The sequence below is a fragment of the Zingiber officinale genome, chromosome 4B, assembly GCF_018446385.1.
Source record: "Zingiber officinale cultivar Zhangliang chromosome 4B, Zo_v1.1, whole genome shotgun sequence".
In the NCBI taxonomy this organism is placed as follows: Eukaryota; Viridiplantae; Streptophyta; class Magnoliopsida; order Zingiberales; family Zingiberaceae; genus Zingiber; species Zingiber officinale.
Genome location: NC_055993.1, coordinates 13179442 through 13198763, shown reverse-complemented (window position 1 = coordinate 13198763; position 19322 = coordinate 13179442). Strand labels below are relative to the sequence as shown.

General features: G+C 35.1%; 1 protein-coding gene across 1 annotated transcript; it reads left to right on the top strand.

Moving 5' to 3' along the window:
• Nucleotides 1-16269: 16269 nt before the first annotated feature.
• LOC121977409 ((S)-beta-bisabolene synthase-like) lies at nucleotides 16270-18735 on the top strand. Its single transcript, XM_042529990.1, has 7 exons — nucleotides 16270-16417; nucleotides 16600-16858; nucleotides 16963-17335; nucleotides 17409-17630; nucleotides 17708-17843; nucleotides 17939-18190; nucleotides 18333-18735. Exons 1-7 carry the CDS (start codon nucleotides 16289-16291, stop codon nucleotides 18624-18626), a joined length of 1665 nt encoding a protein of 554 aa, XP_042385924.1. The 5' UTR covers nucleotides 16270-16288; the 3' UTR covers nucleotides 18627-18735.
• Nucleotides 18736-19322: the final 587 nt, after the last annotated feature.

Below are 19322 nucleotides of genomic sequence, written 5' to 3'. Positions count from 1 at the left end.
GGAGGGTATGACCCATTAATTTTATTATCTTGTCAACCTAACTTTTTGACAAATAAAATTAATAGTTGGTTTCCTTCAGTCACACAAATAATAGCAGTGACTCCGATGGGGAGAATACTATTAGACATGTTTAAGTGTATACCATTACTTGACACTAAGTCCATTAATAAGATTGTGCCCCTTCCGATGGGGAAGATCACACACTCTTAATTAATTTCCTATAGTCATCCAAAATGGAATTTTGATCTAGTGATCCGCAAACAAACTCATCCGATATGGAGGAAGGCACTCAGAGCCAACGCGCAAGTTTGTTTGCATCACTTACAAACCAGTAATGGAGACCATGGAATTTATTAAAATAAATCCCTCTCCCACTTAGTTATTTAAAGTGAGGAATTTTAAACTATCCTAGCATACATCACATGCATACACACACATCACAGTAAATAAAAGCAATAAATATGGAAATTATTTTCCAACTATTATGGCCTTTTTCTGTTACTGCCCTCCATGTGCAGCAACCCTAGCTGCTGCCATCTTTAGCCACCGCCATCGGGTCGAGTCGTCGCATCCATCTTGCTTCTTATTCCGCTACGCCTCTGGTGCTCCAAAAGTACCACGCCTCGCAAGAATCCGATCTACGACAAAAATAAAATTTTACATATATCGATCATATATTCTATGAGGGAATGTACATGTATTCTAGATCGAAAAAAATAAAATTCTAAAAATAATATAGCTCCTGCTGTATTTGATACATACAATCATGCACACAAAATAATGCCCTTGACATGTCCAAGGGTCCAATCACACACAACATCTATAAGTCATAATAGTTGGAGCCTACAACCAAAGAGTTAGCACATCCTACTACTATCCTGCCTAAATTATGTATGACATGTGTATAACCTATTTGAATTCTAAACACACAGAGGCAAACCCTAACTCTGATACCAATTGTTGGTTAGTCCTAGGAAAACGTATCGGTTCCACTGTACAAAAATTTTGTACTGGTGTCAAACATTTCCTTAAATAACCTATTATGTTCTTTAGAAGTTAAATTAGGAATCGCAGACGGAACTTAACATCATTGATTCCAAATTTAACTTATCTGTTCTTAATGGTTTAGATTTGAATCGCAAGCGGAACTTAACACTATTGATTCAAATCTACCTAAGTTATTAATTCCATTAAATATTAATTTCCAAAATTGGCTTCCAGGACTGCATGGCGAGGCACATGGCCTTCTTGGATATGGGAGCAACCACCACCGCCTAGGCAAAGCCTTTTAAGAAAAGCTAATATTTAATTTCCTTAAATAACTCTAGGTTAACCAAAAAGAACAATCGAATCACAAATTCAAAAAAGAAGAAAACATAAACTCGAAAAATAAATTCGATAAACTAGATCTAATTGCCTCTTGTATTTTGAATTCTTACAAAGAAAATAACTAGTATGATGCGGAAGAAAATTACTAGTTATACCTTCTCTTTATAAGCTAATGACCTCGAGATCTTCTGCCGTATTTCTCGCCTTGCCTTGGACGTCGTGTGAGCGACGATCCTCCAAGATGAACACCACCCAAAAGCTTCCTCCTCTTCTTCTAAAATCCGGCCACCACCACCACCAAGGAGAAGAGAGCAAAGGGAAAGGGAGAAGAGAGAGGGGCCGGCCACCAAGAGATCACCAAGCAAAAGAATAAGAGTTGTGTCTCATGAAGCCCCCTCACCCCTTCTTTTATATTACTTGCCCAAGGCAAATAAGGAAAACTTTTTACAAAAAATAAAATCATCCAAGAGTTTTTCCTTTTACCTTTTTATTTTTCCTTTTCTTTCCTCTTGATTGAATCAATCACCAATTTTGATTTTGTGATGATTTTATTTATTTTATTATGGCCGACCACTTGCTTGGGCACCAAGCAAGGTGGCCGACCACCTCATCAAGAGGAATAAGGAAATATATTTTTTTAAATTTTACAAGAAGAAATCTTCTTATAAAAATTACAAGCTCTCTTTCCTAAAGTAGGGGTTAAAAAAGGAAAGTTCTAAAAATTAAAATCATGTTTTAAAATTTAGAACTTCTCTTATAAAATTTCCTTTTTTAACATGATGATAGAAAATTTTAATTTTAAAACTTATCTTTCTTTTTTTCTTAAACCATGAGGATGGTTAAAAAAGGAAAGTTTTAAAACTTTTAAAACTCTCTATTAAAACATGTAGTCAAATTCAAATAAGGAAAGTTTTTAAAATTAAAATCTCTCTTTTAAAACTTATAGTTTTCTACAAAGAGAAGATTTTAAAATTCAAAAACAACCCTCCTTGTTTGAATATTGTGGTCGGCTCCTTCATGCTTGGTAACCAAGCAAAAGGCCGACCCCTATAAAGAGGATGTGGCCGGCCCTTGCTTGGTCACCAAGCATTGGACCGACCCACTTCTTGGACACCAAGAAGAGCCTTACATTTAGATGGACTTGAGGCTATAATGAGGCTACGACAGGGACCTAGAGGAGAAATTGGTTTTGGCCTTCCGATGAGCTTGAGTATCCCGTGCTCACCCCGAACACACAACTCAAGTTCATCGATAATAACTCATTCCACTAGAGAGTTATTACCGCACTACCGCACCAATCCCAAATTACATTATGGGCTCCTTCTTATTATGAGTGTGTTAGTCTCCCTGTGTTTAAGATTACGAATGTCCACTAATTAAGTAAGTTACTGACAACTCACTTAATTAATATCTAGCTCCAAGAGTAGTACTACTCAACTTCATTGTCATGTCGGACTAAATCCACCTGCATGGTTTAACATGACAATCCTTATGAGCTCCTCTTGGGGACATTCTCAACCTAGATAACTAGGACACAGATTTCTTCTATAATCAACAACACACACTATAAGTAATATCATTTTCCAACTTATCAGGCATATTGATTTATCGAGCTAAACCTTACCCTTTGATAAGTTAAAGAAATAAATATTAAATATATGTGCTTGTTATTATATTAGGATTAAGAGGACACACTTCCATAATAACTAAGGTCTAGTTCTTTTACTAAGTCAGTACAAAAAGATCTTACCTAAATGATCCTACTCAATACACTTTAAAGTGTATCAGTGTAATTTATTAGTCAAGATAAACTAATACTTAATTACACTACGACTATTCTTGATGATTTGTTCCTTTTCATCTTAGTCGTGAGCTACTGTTTATAATTTATAGAGAACCGACAACATGATCTTTTGAGTATGACACCACACTCCATGTTATCTACTATATAGATTAATTGAACAATTATATTTGACCAATGTGATTCTTTTATTTCAAAAATAAATGTTTACAAAAGCTAGGCTTTTAGTATACACTCCAACACTTCGCACGCTGCAAAGCTTGAGATGCCTCAAAGGATCTTGAGGCGCCTCAGACAAAGCTTTGAGGTGCCTCAAATGTTGATGGAGGCGCCTCAATGCAGGATAAGCAGAACGTAGCGGAGTTTATCGCTACGCTCGATTCGGGATAACATCTCAGGTTTGAGGCGCCTCCATGGGGCATTGGAGGCGCCTCCAAAGGCCTATAAAAGGTAGTCTCGAGGCAGCAACAGTAATCATACAATCAAAGCAATCCTTACGCAACCAACTGCTAGCGAGAAGTTCCGACGAAGCCGTAACTTGACTTCGACGACCCCAGAGCTTAGAATCTACTATTAATCTTGTCGTTGGTATATTTCATTATTAATTGTACTTGAAATTTATAACTATCTTTACGAGATTATAGTTGTTGCCCAACGTAAACGCTCAACGAGCATGGGCCTTGGAGTAGGAGTCGACACAGGCTCCGAACCAAGTAAATACCCTATGTCTTTCTGCATTTATTTTTTCTTTACTATTTCCGTTGCTTTTATTACTCGAACGTTTTTACGAATCCAAAACGAGTGAAAGCCACGAGCGCTATTTCCCCCCCCCCCCCCCCCTCTAGCGCGGTCTCGATCCAACACTCATATTAGAATTTTCTTCCTCAAGTTGGACTTGAGTTGGAGTTCCAATTTGTGTCTTTTCAATTAATAAACTTGGGTTTGCCTTTTCCTTGAGGGCTTTAACCTCCTCTTGGAGTGACTTGACCCGAAGGTTGGATTTAGCCAATTTTCTAGACAAGTAGGAAATTAAATTATGTGATCTAATTAAAGAAATACTTACAATGGGTTGGGAACCTTCTAAACCAGATACAAATTCGTGGCTTTGCTCAGACTTGGCTTCTGATTCACTCTCAGTTTCAGACTTGTTGACTTATTCTCAGGCTGGAAGTGCGAGGAAGCTTGTCTGTTCTAGATCTTCGTCAGAGTCTTTTGATGAAGACTCATCCCACGTTGCTTGTAGCGCCTTCTTCTTTCGTTGCTTCTTCGTTTCCTACTAGTTTGGACAGTTTGCCTTGATATGTCCTTTCTTGTTGCAGTTATAGAAGCTGACTTCAGAGTTGGCCTTTATGTTTGATTTTGGACTTGGTTGCATCGTCTTTGACTGAATCACCTTCTTGATCTCTCTTTTAGTGAATCTCTTCTTCTTCTTGTATAGTTTCTGAACTAGGTTCACAAGTTCGGCGGTAATTTCGCCTTCTTCTTCCAAATCAGATTTGCCTTTAGACTCGTGCTCAATTTGGTACTTCTTCCTTGACTCCTTTTTCTTGCTTGTACCTGCAACCAATGCAATACCTTTATTGAGTGGATGTGAATTAGTCTATTCATGAAGTTTAAATTCAGAGAACAATTCATCTAACATAATTAGAGAGATATCCTTAGAAACTTTGTAAGCATCCACCATGGATACCCACAAGTGTTCCTTGGAAAACCGTTAAGGGCGTACCTTAAAACATCATGATTTTCCACCTTCTGACCAATTGCGTGAAGACCGTTGAGCAGGTTTTGGATTTGAGCGTGGAGTTAACTTGCCGACTCACCATCTTACATTTTAATATTGTATAACTTATTTAAAATTAAGTCCCATTTACTTACCTTAGTGTCGAAGGTATCCTCGTGCAGCTCGATTAGCTTTTCCCATAACTCCTTGACGCTGTTGAAGGTTAACCCAGTTCAACTCTTTTATGGTTAAGCCACATTGGAGGATCTGGGTTGTCTTTACATCGGTTTCGATCTTCTTCATTATGCTTTGGTCCTAGTTTTCACATAATATAGGTTTTCCAGTGTCGTTGAGTGGAAGTGAGAAGCCGGTTTGGATGATGATCCACATTTCAACTTGTGTTTTGAGGTGGTACTCCATTCAGCTCTTCCAGTAGATGAAATCTTCACCGAAGAATAGTGATGGCGTGCGGCGTTATAGCCTTCTTGGTATGCCATTTGAAAAACAAATCTAGCACACAATAAAATAAGGAGACTTGTCCCAAGACTTGGTCTTGGATTAGCAGTGTAGAATAAAGAACTTATGAAAAACTAAAAGAACTCGATTGGTGTTGCACCAACTTAATTTGAGAAATAAAAAAACTTGATTGAGTAAAAAATGATTAGAAGGGACAACCATACTGATTTTGATCGACTTCGAAAAATTTAAAAACAATACAAAAAAAAATTACTTGAATGGTGGTTTCATCGATTTGAAGCAGCCCCGCTCTGATACTAATTGCAGGATTGTTGTGCTAGAGGGGGGTGAATAGAACTCGTGGCTTTCATGCGTTTCATTTAAAAACTTGGAGAGATAAGAGGCAATAGAATAAAGAGAAGATAAACAAGCAATCGATGACTCCTACTCCAAGGCCCGCACGTGAGAGTGCTTTTGTTGGGCAATCACTAATCAATTCAGAAAGATACAAAGACAAATTACACTTCAAGTACATATAACTTTGAATTTAAATGATACAAAAAACTTAGAAGTGGATCTCGAACGTAGTCGTTGCTAGAGCAGCTTTTGGGCATCGTAGAGGCTTTATTGGAGCAGCGCGCAGAAGTGGAAGATGTTTGGAATGATATGTTTAAGGTGTTGGTCGAATCTTCCTTTTATAGCCCACTCCGAGTATCGGAACCTCCCCCAGGCACCCCCATACGGCTGGTGTGGCGTGATTTCATCGAAACTTGATCCAACTAAACTTATCCATCTGCGAGCGCTCGAACCAACCCTGGGCGCCTAGACTCGATCCAACAAAACTTCTCTACCTCCCGATCAGTTGATTAAATCACCTAAACTATAAAACAAGTAAGCCTCTCCAGACCATACAAATGCACGACAAGCCCATGTAAAAGGTTTAGTTAAGATATGTCAAATTCCACAAGTATACAAATGACACTTAACCATACCTATCCCCAAATTATATCTTCTAAATCGTCTACAGTAACAATCTATCTCACAGCGAGCAACCAAGAAGTTCAACATCCTTTGGTTGCGCGTCTTCATTGGAGAAAAAATTCTTATAAATTCGTTATAGCTGGAGATCAAACTATCGATACTTGAGTGACAATCTTAATGCTCTGTCGTTGCACCATAACCTTTGAGGAGGCTTTCACATTAGCATCATGGCGGAGATGATTTTTCAACGCTAATAATGAATATTTACACTATGCTAAAATATTATTCTTCTCAATTATACTCGTGTTTTTTCTTCTCATTTATTTATGTATTTATTATTTTATTTTATTTTAATAATTAAGGTATGCAATTCTTATCATTTTTTACCGATTCGATCATATTGCGCTCCCTAAATTTTTGAGCTCCAGGTGTAAAAAATCTTGTTTACCACTGTATATAGCTCGAGGGCTCAAAACGATCCATTAAAGATATGTACCGTTTACCCCATAAGTTTTAGGTATCAATAATAATCTTAAGGTTTGGAATATTAATCATATATTGATCATATATAAAATATTAAATGAGAAATTTTTTCATCCTCTAATTATTCAGCGATTGGTTATAAATTATTCCGTAATTTACTTTTCTTCCAATAATTTAAGGAAGGACGAGCTATAAGAAACCGATGAACGTAATCATACTGTTTTTTGCTACAGCTTATAAAATATTAAAGACGACAACGTGCCGTCTTTATCATTAGAGAAGCTTTCACGTTAGCATCAGTGAGGTGATTTTTCAACGCTAATAATAAAGGTTTACAATATGCTAAAAGATTATTCTTCTATTCGTATTTTTCTTCTCAATTATTTTTTTTTTTTATTTTATTTTATTTTAATAATTGAGATATCTAACTCTTATAAATCATTGAAATGATCGATTTAATTTTGATCCTGTCCGAACGCACGAAACTGGATAGTCAAGGAGATGATAGTTCCGTTGACTAGATGAAGACCTTGTTCTCTACAAAATAAAATCAAAATCAAGGGAGGAGTCCCTGGCGTTGGTCCTCTAATGTTCAAATCAGAAATATAAACCGGAGAGGAAAATAGTAAATACTCGTGATAAAAATTTTTCATGTCTTTCATCATACCTGGTAGGGGTGAGTATTCGATTAAAATCGAACCGAACCGAATTAATCAAACCAAACCGAACCGATTTTTTTTCAAACAAACCAAACCAAACCGATTTTTGATAAAAACCGAACCGAAACGAACCGAATTTTCAATAAAACTGAACCGAACTGAAGAAACCAAATAAACCGGTTTTTTCTAAAAATTTGGTTTGACTTATTAAAAATTTGGTTCGATTTAAAATTTATGGTGTAAAAAATCGATTTGGTTTAAAAATTCGGTCAATTTGGTTTAACCGAATAAAGAATTCAAAATCGAACCCCGAACCGAATTAATCGATTTTTTAGAAAAACCGAATTTTCGAATAAACCGAATCGAATTTTTAAATTCGGTCGATTTTATCGGTTTATTCGGTTTAACTAAACTTTTGCTCACCCTTAATACTTAGCATTCTCTTTTTATATCTTTTCATATTCTCCTGTTTAATGTTATTGATTATCGACAGAAGATGTTTTTTGTCTTTTCTTACAATTGACTCGTGTTAGATAGATTTTTATCATCGCATCAAATCCTATTAAAATTTTCATAGACTACTAAATTAAATCGGAAATATAGAAAATTTTAATAAACGACCCAACGTTATAAATAATTTAAACGTGTTAAGGGTGTCTGTTTAAATGTGGAAGATAAATTTTCTAAGTTCAAAATTTTGAATTCAAGTATATAAAAGGTCTTTAAGCTGTACTTACCATTGTAGAATTTAAAATGATCCATTTATGATATGTAATATTTTAACCCATAATTTATAGGTAATTATTTAGATGATTGTTTCAATAGATATGTTAATTTTGAATATAAAATATTTTATTGGATGTTTTAAATTTTTTGTAAGGGCTCTTGTGCTATAATAAAATATTCTATAATTTATTTATTTATATCTTATGAGCGGCTGACGATAGTAGAATTTTTTTTTCTCTCATATAAAATATTAAAGACGAGATCAATCATCATCTTTGAGGAGGCTTTCACATTTTATTTAGTTTCATAAAAGAGACGACTTTCACATTATGATAATAAAAAGTGAAATTCGTCCTCTAGCAATCTCATATCATCGATTTCGTGATCATCTATAAAAAAATAAATAAATAAATAAATCAAAAAATTATAATTGATCAAGGTGGATTTTCTTTTTCCTCAACTTTAACAAGGGTGAGGTGCACGTTAGCACCAGGGTGAGGTGCACGTTTTAACTGTGCTAAAAGATTATTCAACACGATCACATTAACATCAGGTTATGCCCGTTTACACTGCTAAAAGATTATTCAACACAATTATAGTCGTGTTTTTTCTTGTCAATTTTTTATTTATTTTATTTTATTTTATTTTGATAATTAACATATTCCAGTCTTATTAATTCTGAAATGGCAGATTAAATCTAGAAAAAATTCTCATCCGCCATTAAGTTAAATCGAAAGACAAAGATAATTCTAACCAATAATACATCTAATGATAATAATAGAAATAATCTTTAATTAATTTCAATCAATTGAGAGTTATTATATTTGGCACACAATACATGAATCAAATAAAAAAAATAATATTTCTAAGTCGTCTATTATATTACTATGTTTATAATTATTATGATTGTATGTATTATTTAATATTTTCATTATTATTTTGGACAATTTGTATAAATAAGTCTATTGGTTTTAGTACTAAGATTAATCAAAAAGTTTTTTATTATTTCTTTCCTCTACCTTTTGATTTTCGACATAGTATCAGAGCCATGATCCTTCCTTTTCCTTATCTTCTCTCAAAATTTAACTTCTTCCTTCTTTAATTCTTCTTCCAACACCTCAATTCCAGCACCAGATTTTTACAACATTAGTCGGCAACAACGTAAACATCTTGGAGTACAACAGTAAATTGAAGCAACCCAAAGATCAGCGTACTCCAACAACATCTAGCAGTCTCATCGCTAACGTCCATTCTTGCAAAGTTTGTGCAACAACCTCGGGAACTTCGACAACTACACTTCAACGTCGTCGGATTCGTAGTTTCCACCCAACCTTGTCGGCACTAGCAACCGTTCCGGCCAAAGGAGACATCAGCCTTTTCTTCTAGCCCACAACATCACCTACTTTCTCCTTTATCTGTTGTTGGGATTCGCCACTGCCGTCAGAAAGCAAAGTTCTAGTGCAGGATATTATTTCCAACCACCGAAAAAATTCTTCCAACAAGATCTATTACTATCAAGGGACGAGTTCTTTATTTTCGATGTCCGATACTCAATGATATCAAGGTGGCCAAAAGTAAAGTTTAGACCGATGTCAAATTTGTCACATCATTGGTCATACTGATATTCATTGCTCTAGATTTGATTGGTCTTATAGTCGAAGAAGATGTCAAATTTGTCTCAGAGTTGGCCATATTGGTATTCAATGTCCTAAAAGATTTGACTCAAATTTTACTGGTGGTCCTGCAGCATTGGGACAACCAACTATTTCACAAGGAGCGCATGCATCTTCAAATCGACCACCACCTTCTTGGCATTCTACAGCCCAGTCATCTCATTCTGGAGCATTCTCACATTCTCTCTCTCCTAATATAGTTTCATCGACTCTTAAGAACCCAGGATGACATCCAGATTCTGGAGCAACTCATTATGTTACACCGGAATATGATATTCTTACAGAAGCTTCGCCTTATGATGGACCCGACATGGTATAAATAGGTAATGGCTCAGGTTTTCAAATTACTCACCTTGGAAACACATCTTTTCACTCATGCGGTCGTACTTTTCGCATGCGCAACACTCTTCATGTTCCTTCTATTACTAAAAATTTGCTTTCCGTCCGTCAGTTTGCTCTTGATAATAATGTGTTCTTTGAATTTCATCCTCATCATTGTCTTGTGAAGGAAATATTCTACTTCGAGGAAATATTAAAGACGATCTTTATCATCTTCAGCCCACCTATACTAATGCGTTTGTTGGAGAACGCAGTGATATATTCTCTTGGCACGCACGTCTTGGTCATCCATCTCTACGTGTTATTCAGAATATCATTAACCAGTATGATTTACCAATTTCTTTAGTCTCCTCTTTCATTTATATGAAGCTTGCATAAAAGTAAAATCTCATAAATTACCTTTTGTGTCTTCTTCTCGCACTTCTAGTTTTCATTTAGAAATTATTCACTCTGATCTATGGGGTCCTGCTCCTATTCTATCTAATCAAGGTTTTCTTTATTATATTATTTTATTAACAATTTTAGCAAGTTTACTTGGATTTTTCCTATTAAAAAAAGTCTGATCTCTTTGATAATTTTTGTCACTTTCACAAATAAGTTGAGCGCTACTTTGATCGTAAAATCCTCTCCCTTCATTCTGATTAGGGTGGAGAGTATCAAGCGCTTTTTCGTCATCTTACTTCCTCTGGTATCATCCATCGAGTCTCTTGTCCCCACACTCCTAAACAAAATGGATCCGCCGAGAGAAAACATCGTCATGCAGTTGAAACTACCTTAGCTCTTCTTAATCATGCTTCGGTTCCACTTAAATTTTGGGATGATATCGTCCAAACCACAGTCTACCTTATCAATCTTTTACCCACTCCACTACTTTGAAATAAGTGTCCCTTGGAAAGACTTTATAATTGTTTTCCAGATTACTCCTTCTTTCGTATTTTTGGTTGCGCATGTTATCCTTGGCTACGACCTTACTCTAAGCACAAGTTAAACCCTCGCTCTTTACAATATGTTTTCCTTGGTTATAGTAATTTGCATCATGGGTACCATTGCCTCCATATTTCGACCGGTCGGATATATATTTCTCGACATGTTACTTTTGATGAATCTCTATTTCCGTTTGCAGTTGCTACCTCAGATCCTCCTTCAAATAATCAAGGAAACTATCTAATATCACCAAGCAATATACTAGAAGCCCCACATATTGATTCATCAGGACATATTGAAAGTACAAGGGGGGATGGTATCTTGGGTCCTGCTTCATCTCCACAAGTTCTTGTAGACTCGACGACTAGTGGTGATCCACTTTCTAGTTCTGATTCTCATCTGTTTGACCACTCATCTCCGAGTAGCTCTGATGATGATATTCCTCGGTGGATGTTTCCTCTAAGCGATATTTATGCACGATGTCAACCAGTTTCCACTCGTTATCCTCTTCCACATGCTCTTATTGCTTCTTCAAATTTTGTTGAACCTTCTAGTTTTATACAGGAAGTCAAAGATCCGAATTGGCGTGCTGCGATGGCTATAGAATTTGATGCTCTTCTTCGTAATGCAACTTGGAGCTTAGTCCCTCGTACCCCATCTATGAATATTATGGGCTCTAAATGGGCTTACTGAATTAAGTATCGTGCAGATGGTTCTATCGAACGTTATAAAGCTCACGTTGTTGCTAAAGGCTTTAATCAACAGCTAGGTATTGACTTCAATGATACTTTTAGTCCAGTCGTCAAAATTACAACTATCAGATTGCTACTATCTATAGTTGTAAGCTCCAATTGGCCAATACAGCAATTAGATGTTTCCAATGCTTTCCTTCATTGACACCTTGAAGAAACTGTTTATATGGAGCAACCTCCTTGGTTCATCCACCCGCAACTTTCAACACATGTGTGTCACCTTCAGAAGTCTATATACGGTCTTCGACAAGCACCTCGTGCATGGTTGTTGGTTGCTACTCGGAAAACCTAGAGGTTCCACTATACAAAAATTTGTACAAAGGTCTGAACCTTTTCCTAGCTACCATGTGTTCTTTTAAATTAAATTTTGGATCGCCTGCGAAACTTAACACGTTTGATCCAAAACTTAATCTATTTGTTCTTTTAGGTTTTGACTTGGATCTCCTGCGGAACTTAACACGTTCGACCCAAATCACCTTAAGTTATTAATTCCATTAAATATTAATTTCCATAATTTGTTCCCAGTACTGACGTGGCGAGGCACATGACCTTCTTGGATATGGGAGCAACCACCACCGACTAGACAAAATCTTTTATGGAAAGCTAATATTTAATTTCCTAAAATAACTTTAGGTTAACCGAAAAGAACAATCAAATCACAAGGAAAAATAAAACAAAAGAACACATCATCGAAAAACATATTCGAAATACTAGAATCGTAAGCCTCTTGTATTTAGTATTATTTCCATAAATAACTAGCATGATGCGGAAAGGAAAAATTACTAGTTATACCTTCTAGAAAGACCTCTTGATCTTCTACCGTATTCCTCTTCTAACCTCGGACGTTGTGTGGGCAACGTTCTTCCGAGATGAGAAACCACCAATCACCTTCTTCTTCCTTGCAAGTTTCGGCCATCAAAACATCTTCTAGGATGAAGAGGTTCGGCCACCACCACCATGCTCCAAGGGATGCTAGAAACGAGGCTTGCTTTCTCTCCTTCTTCTCCTTCCTTGATCCGGCCACTAACAAAAGCTCCACCAAGAGATAAGTTTCGGCCAACAAGAGGAGAGGAGAGAAATAGGGCCGGCCACACCACCAAGGAAAAGAGGAAGAAAAATAGAATAGAGTCGTTAGCCTTGAAGCCTCCTCTACCCCCTCTTTTATAATCCTTGATCCTGGCAAATAAGGAAAATTTAATAAAAATTTCCTTAATTCTTTTTTCCATTGAAAAGGAAAAATTATTTAATTAAAATAATTTTCTTTCTCAATTTTATTTGGCCACATAAAAGCTACAAACAAGGAGAGTTTTAATTAATTAAAACTTCCTAATTTGTCTCCAGAAATTTATAAAATTTCTCCAATAATTTAATCCCTTCATGATTGGTTTATAAAAAGGAAATTTAATAAATTAAAATCTTTCTTTTAAACATGTGGATACAAAGAAAGTTATCTCTAAAAATTAAAATCTCTTTTAATCTACAAATAAGGAAAGATATCAAATCTTTTCTTAATCTTTTGTAGAAACTAATAAAAGAGAATTATTAATTTTTAAACTTTCTTTTAAATCATGAACATGGTTAAAAAGGAAAGTTTTCTTAAAATTTAAAATCCTCCTTTAATCAACAAATAAGGAAAGATTTCAAATTTTAAACTCTCTTTTAAATATGTAGATGATTTTCAAATAAGGAAAGTTTTTACCAAAAATTAAAATCATCCTTTTAAACTACAAATAAGGAAAGAGATTAATCTCTTCTCTTAATCTTTTGTAGAAAGCTATAAAAGGAAATTTTTAATTTTTAAACTCTCTTTTTAAAATCATGATATCCACATAAGAAATAATTTCAATAAAAATCCTTTTAAATATTCTAGTGGTCGGCCACCTAAGCTTGGGGCCCAAGCTTTGGCCGGCCACCTACATGGCTCATCCACTTGGTCTTGGACGGCCCTAGCTTGGGTTCCAAGCTAGCTTGGCCGACCCCATTGGATGGGTAAGAAGGTGGGTATGTGGTGGGTATAAATCTCTCTATACTAGAGGCTACGATAGGGACCGAGAGGAGGAATTGGTTTTGGTCTCCCGATGAAATTAAGCATCCCGTGTTCGCCCCGAACACACAACTTAATTTCATCAATAATAATTCATTCCACTAAAGAACTATTATTGAACTACCGCACCAATCCCAAATTACATTTTGGGCTTCTTCTTATTATGAGTGTGTTAGTCTCCCTGTGTTTAAGATAACAAATGCCCACTAATTAAGTAAGTTACTAACAACTTGCTTAATTAATATCTAGCTCCAAGAGTAGTACCACTCAACTTCATCGTCATGTCGGACTAAGTCCACCTGCAGGGTTTAACATGACAATCCTTATGAGCTCCTCTTGGGGACATTCTCAACCTAGATCAGTAGGACACAGTTTCCTTCTATAATCAACAACACACACTATAAGTGATATCATTTCCCAACTTATCGGGCTTATTGATTTATCGAACTAAATCTCACCCATTGATAAATTAAAGAAATAAATATCAAATATATGTGCTTGTTATTATATTAGGATTAAGAGCACACACTTCCATAATAACTGAGGTCTTTGTTCCTTTATAAAGTCAGTATAAAAGGAACGACCTCAAATGGTCCTACTCAATACACTCTAAGTGTACTAGTGTAATTATATAGTTAAGATAAACTAATACCTAATTACACTACGACCTTCCAATGGTTTGTTCCTTTCCATCTTGGTCGTGAGCTACTGTTTATAAATTATAAGGAACCGATAACATGATCTTCTGTATGTGACACCACACACCATGTTATCTACAATATAAATTAATTGAGCAACTACATTTATCATAAATGTAGACATTTGACCAATGCGATTCTTATTTCTAGATAAATGTTTATACCAAAAGCTAGGCTTTTAGTATACACTCTAACAATGGTTTCATCGTCTATCTACCTGCTTCATACTAAGAGATTTTCTGGCTCAAAAATGGGCTCTTCTCTATTCTACAAATGTAATGAGGAATTTTCAATATTTGTTCTGATTTATGTGGACGATATATTAATAACTGGTAGTGATCAAAACGTCATTACTACTCTACTACATCTTCTCCGTCAAGAGTTTCCCATTCGGGATCTTGGCAATGCTCATTTTTTCCTTAGCTTAGAGTTTCTCACGAGAGTTGATTGCCTACAGTGATGTAGATTGGGCTGGATCTTCCGAAGATAGACGTTCTACTAGTAGATATACTATATTTCTTGGGCGAAATCTTGTTTCCTGGCTTTCAAAGAAGCAACCTATAGTTTTTCGCTCGAGTATTGAAGCTTAATATAAAGTTATCGCTAACACAACGTTAGAAATTTTTTGGCTACAATCCCTTCTTTCAGAATTACACTTTTTTCCAACTGCTACGCTTAAAATATGGTTTGATAATATTGGAGCAACTTATCTTGCGGCAAATCCTGTTTTTCATGCTCGTACCAAGCATGTAGAAATTTATTTTCATTTTATTCGCGAGCGTGTGGCGACTCGACAACTTTCAATTTCTTACATCTCTACAGAAGATCAAATTACTGATATATTTACTAAGTCATTATCTAGACAACGTTTCACCAAGTTAGCACTCAAACTCAACGTTCAGGCACTCCTGTTGAGTTTGTCGGGGGTAATGACAATAATAGAAATAATCTCTAATTGATTTCAATCAATTGAGATTCATTATATTTGACACACAATCAGGATTGACATGAATCGAATAGGAAAAATAATATTTTCAAGTTTATTATATTACTATGTTTATAATTATTATGATTGTATGTCTTATTTAATATTTTCATTATTATTTTAGACAATTTATATAAATAAATCTATTGACTTTAATAATAAAATTAATAAAAAAAATTATTATTTCTTTCCTCTATCTTTTGACTTTCGACAACAACATCACAACTAATTTAAACTTATTAAATATAATTTACCAAGATTTGAATCCTCATTTTCTTGGAATCCACCAACTATTTATTATATTTTATCATCATTGTGTCTCTCTTTACCACAACTCATTATTGAATAGATTATTAAATAGTTAGAACAAATCACTTCGTAATATATTCAAATCCAAAGAGTATGGCCGTCATAAAAGAGTCAGGTTTCACTTTTGCTCCCATAAATAATTAATAGATTTTAGTACAATGGTAAATTTACCGTCACCTTCAAAAAATAATGTACATGTGTTAAACATGTTTAGAGATAGCGCATACTTTCATAAAAAAACAAAATAGGAGCATTTATTTTATAGTTATAAAATAAAGAAAATCTCCCTTGTTTCCTTTCCTTGCGACCACTCCTTTTATAAAATTCAATTTTCATTGGGAATTAAGACTAGAAATCATCTATAAAATCAGACAACACACAGATGGCTCTTTAAGCTTTTCAAAATCATATGCAAGTCATGGAGCTTGCTGATACTCCATCAGTCAAGGTTTTGGAAGACGTGGTTGTTGATCGGCAGGTTGCAGGCTTCGATCCCAGCTTTTGGGGTGACTACTTTATTACAAATCAGAAATCACAGGTATATATCTATCTATACACATCATGCTTGTTTGTATATATCGTTTCAATGCTTTGGATGCATCATTCAGAAAACATAGCATATTAATTAGTATTGCATTATATACAGTTATCGATCAATATATATATAATTCACTATATATATAGTTAATATATCAATTTTCCCATGCATCCATGATGTAGTCTGAGGCATCCATGAATGAAAGAGCTGAAGAACTCAAGAATGAAGTAAGGAGCATGTTCCAAAACGTGTCGACTGGCGTCCTACAAATCATGAATCTAATTGAGACAATTCAACTTCTTGGAGTTGATTACCATTTCACGGAGGAAATAGACAGAGCTTTAGACCATCTCAAGGATGTTGACATGAGCAAATACGGGCTCTATGAGGTTGCTCTTCATTTTCGACTGCTTAGACAAAATGGATTCAACATTTCTTCAGGTATTTAAGCAATGTTCCATTCTTATATATTTAGAGACCTTGCTAGATGATATATTATTCATATATTTATTGCATAATATATATCTATATTGTTTAATTCGCAGATATATTTAAAAAGTACAAGAATAAGGAGGGAAAATTTATGGAAGAACTAAAAGATGATGCTAAGGGACTCCTGAGCTTATATAATGCGGCTTACTTTGGAACTAAAAAAGAGACTATACTCGACGAAGCCATTTCTTTTACTAAGGACAAGCTTACATCTTTGTTAAAAGATCTAAATCCAACATTTGCAAAGCTAGTGTCTCTCACTCTCAAGACACCTATTCAACGAAGCATGAAACGACTTTTCACAAGATGCTACATCTCCATTTACCAAGATGATCCGACTCGAATTGAAACAATACTTGAGCTTGCAAAATTGGACTTCAACATATTACAATGTCTCCACCAGGAGGAGCTCAAGAAACTATGCATGTAAGTTTTGGGCGTCCAATGAACTAGTCAAATATTTTGATGTACGTTTGACTGACCAGCACCTTACATGCAGGTGGTGGAAGAATCTGAACTTAGACATTATGCACCTAAATTTTGCTCGAGAACGACTGGTGGAAACTTACTGTTGGTTCATGGTGATACGCCATGAAGCCAGTTGTTCTCGTGCTCGACTGATAGCGACTAAGCTACTTATGGTTGCTACTGTCTTGGATGACTTCTATGATAGCTACAGCACACTAGAAGAAAGCCGACTACTTACGGATGCAATCCAAAGGCATGATCGACATCTATAATAAAGTCACGTTTTATTTAATTTTTTTAAGATCAGCCAACAAGCTTTTATTCATGCAGGTGGAGCCCTAATGAAGTAGATCAACTACCAGAATACTTGAGGGATTTCTTTCTTAAAATGTTGAGCATTTTTCAAGAATTTGAAAATGAACTTGCACCGGAGGAGAAGTTTCGAATATTGTACCTCAAGGAACAAGTATGCCTATGCTATCCGGCTACATTTATTTTCACTTTGTGTGTGTGTGTGTATATAACACCAACTCTTATTATCTGTCAATTAACTATGTGCAGTGGAAAATTCTAGCTCAAAATTACTTCAAGGAATGCCAATGGAGGGATGACAATTATGTGCCCAAGTTAGAAGAGCACATGCGTGTTTCAATCATAAGTGTGGGATTTGTCTTGTTTTATTGCGCATTTTTGAGTGGCATGGAGGAGGCAGTGGCCACAAAGGATGCATTTGAATGGTTCGCAAGCTTTCCTAAGATCATAGAAGCTTGTGCAACAATTGTTCGTATCACTAATGACATAACTTCGAAGGAGGTACATAATAAAGCAGCCATGCATAACTTAGAGATCGATTTTTTTTTTTGTTTTGTGAATTCATAATCCCAAAAGGAAATCTAGAACATATGCAGGTTCATATAGAAATGGTTGATAGATTTTTTTTTTGTTTTGGATGAAGCGAGAACAAAAGAGGGCACATGTTGCCTCAACGGTAGATTGCTATATGAAGGAATATGGAACATCAAAAGATGTTGCATGCGAGAAGCTCCTAGGGTTTGTTGAAGATGCATGGAAGATTATCAACGAGGAGCTCCTTACTGCAACTGGATTGTCAAGGGAAGTAATTGAAATATCATTCCACTCTGCGCAAACTACAGAATTTGTATACAAGCATGTCGACGCATTCACAGAACCTAATACCTCGATGAAGGAAAGCATCTTTTTTCTACTTGTTCATCCTATCCCTATTTGATGATAGTAGTGCTACGATCATGTACTATTTGATATCTTATATCGTTGTGTCTTTATGTAATATTTGATATCTTATATTTTATTTATCATTGTATAAATAAAAGGGGGAGAAAGTGAGAAATAATTTGTTCTAGTTATTGTTGAAGCCAAACAAGCTTATATATACAAGTTGTTTACTAGTTGTACACAATGTCATAAATTATATGATAATATTAATTATTGTATGTGACCTTAGAATTATGATGACAATAAATAAATAATTAATTGTCCGAAGTCCTAAAAAGCATAAAAGTTTGTTGGCTGTCCCATAGGGTATTTAATTAGGTAGAGAATAATAAATGTATTATAAGAAGATAAGGACCAACTTTTGATGGGCACAAGACCTCAGGAAAAAAAAAAAAAAACTTCTCTTATCCTTAGTCATTTAGAGTTCTCTTATCCTTAGTCATTTAGAGTTCGACTAATAAGTTGACTCAGTAATTTATCTTCCTTCATTTAATATGAGGACAAATTCTATGTGAGCATAATTACCTTTTACTATAATATTATAATAAAAACATTTTGGCTTTGGAAATCTTGGAAACATAAAAAAAAAAAAATGGAAATCTTAAAAATTAGAAGGTTTTTGGCCTGAAAAGTCCTAAAAACAGGATAATCTCAATAATTTTGAGGCTCTAGATAGGGAAAAAAATATTTA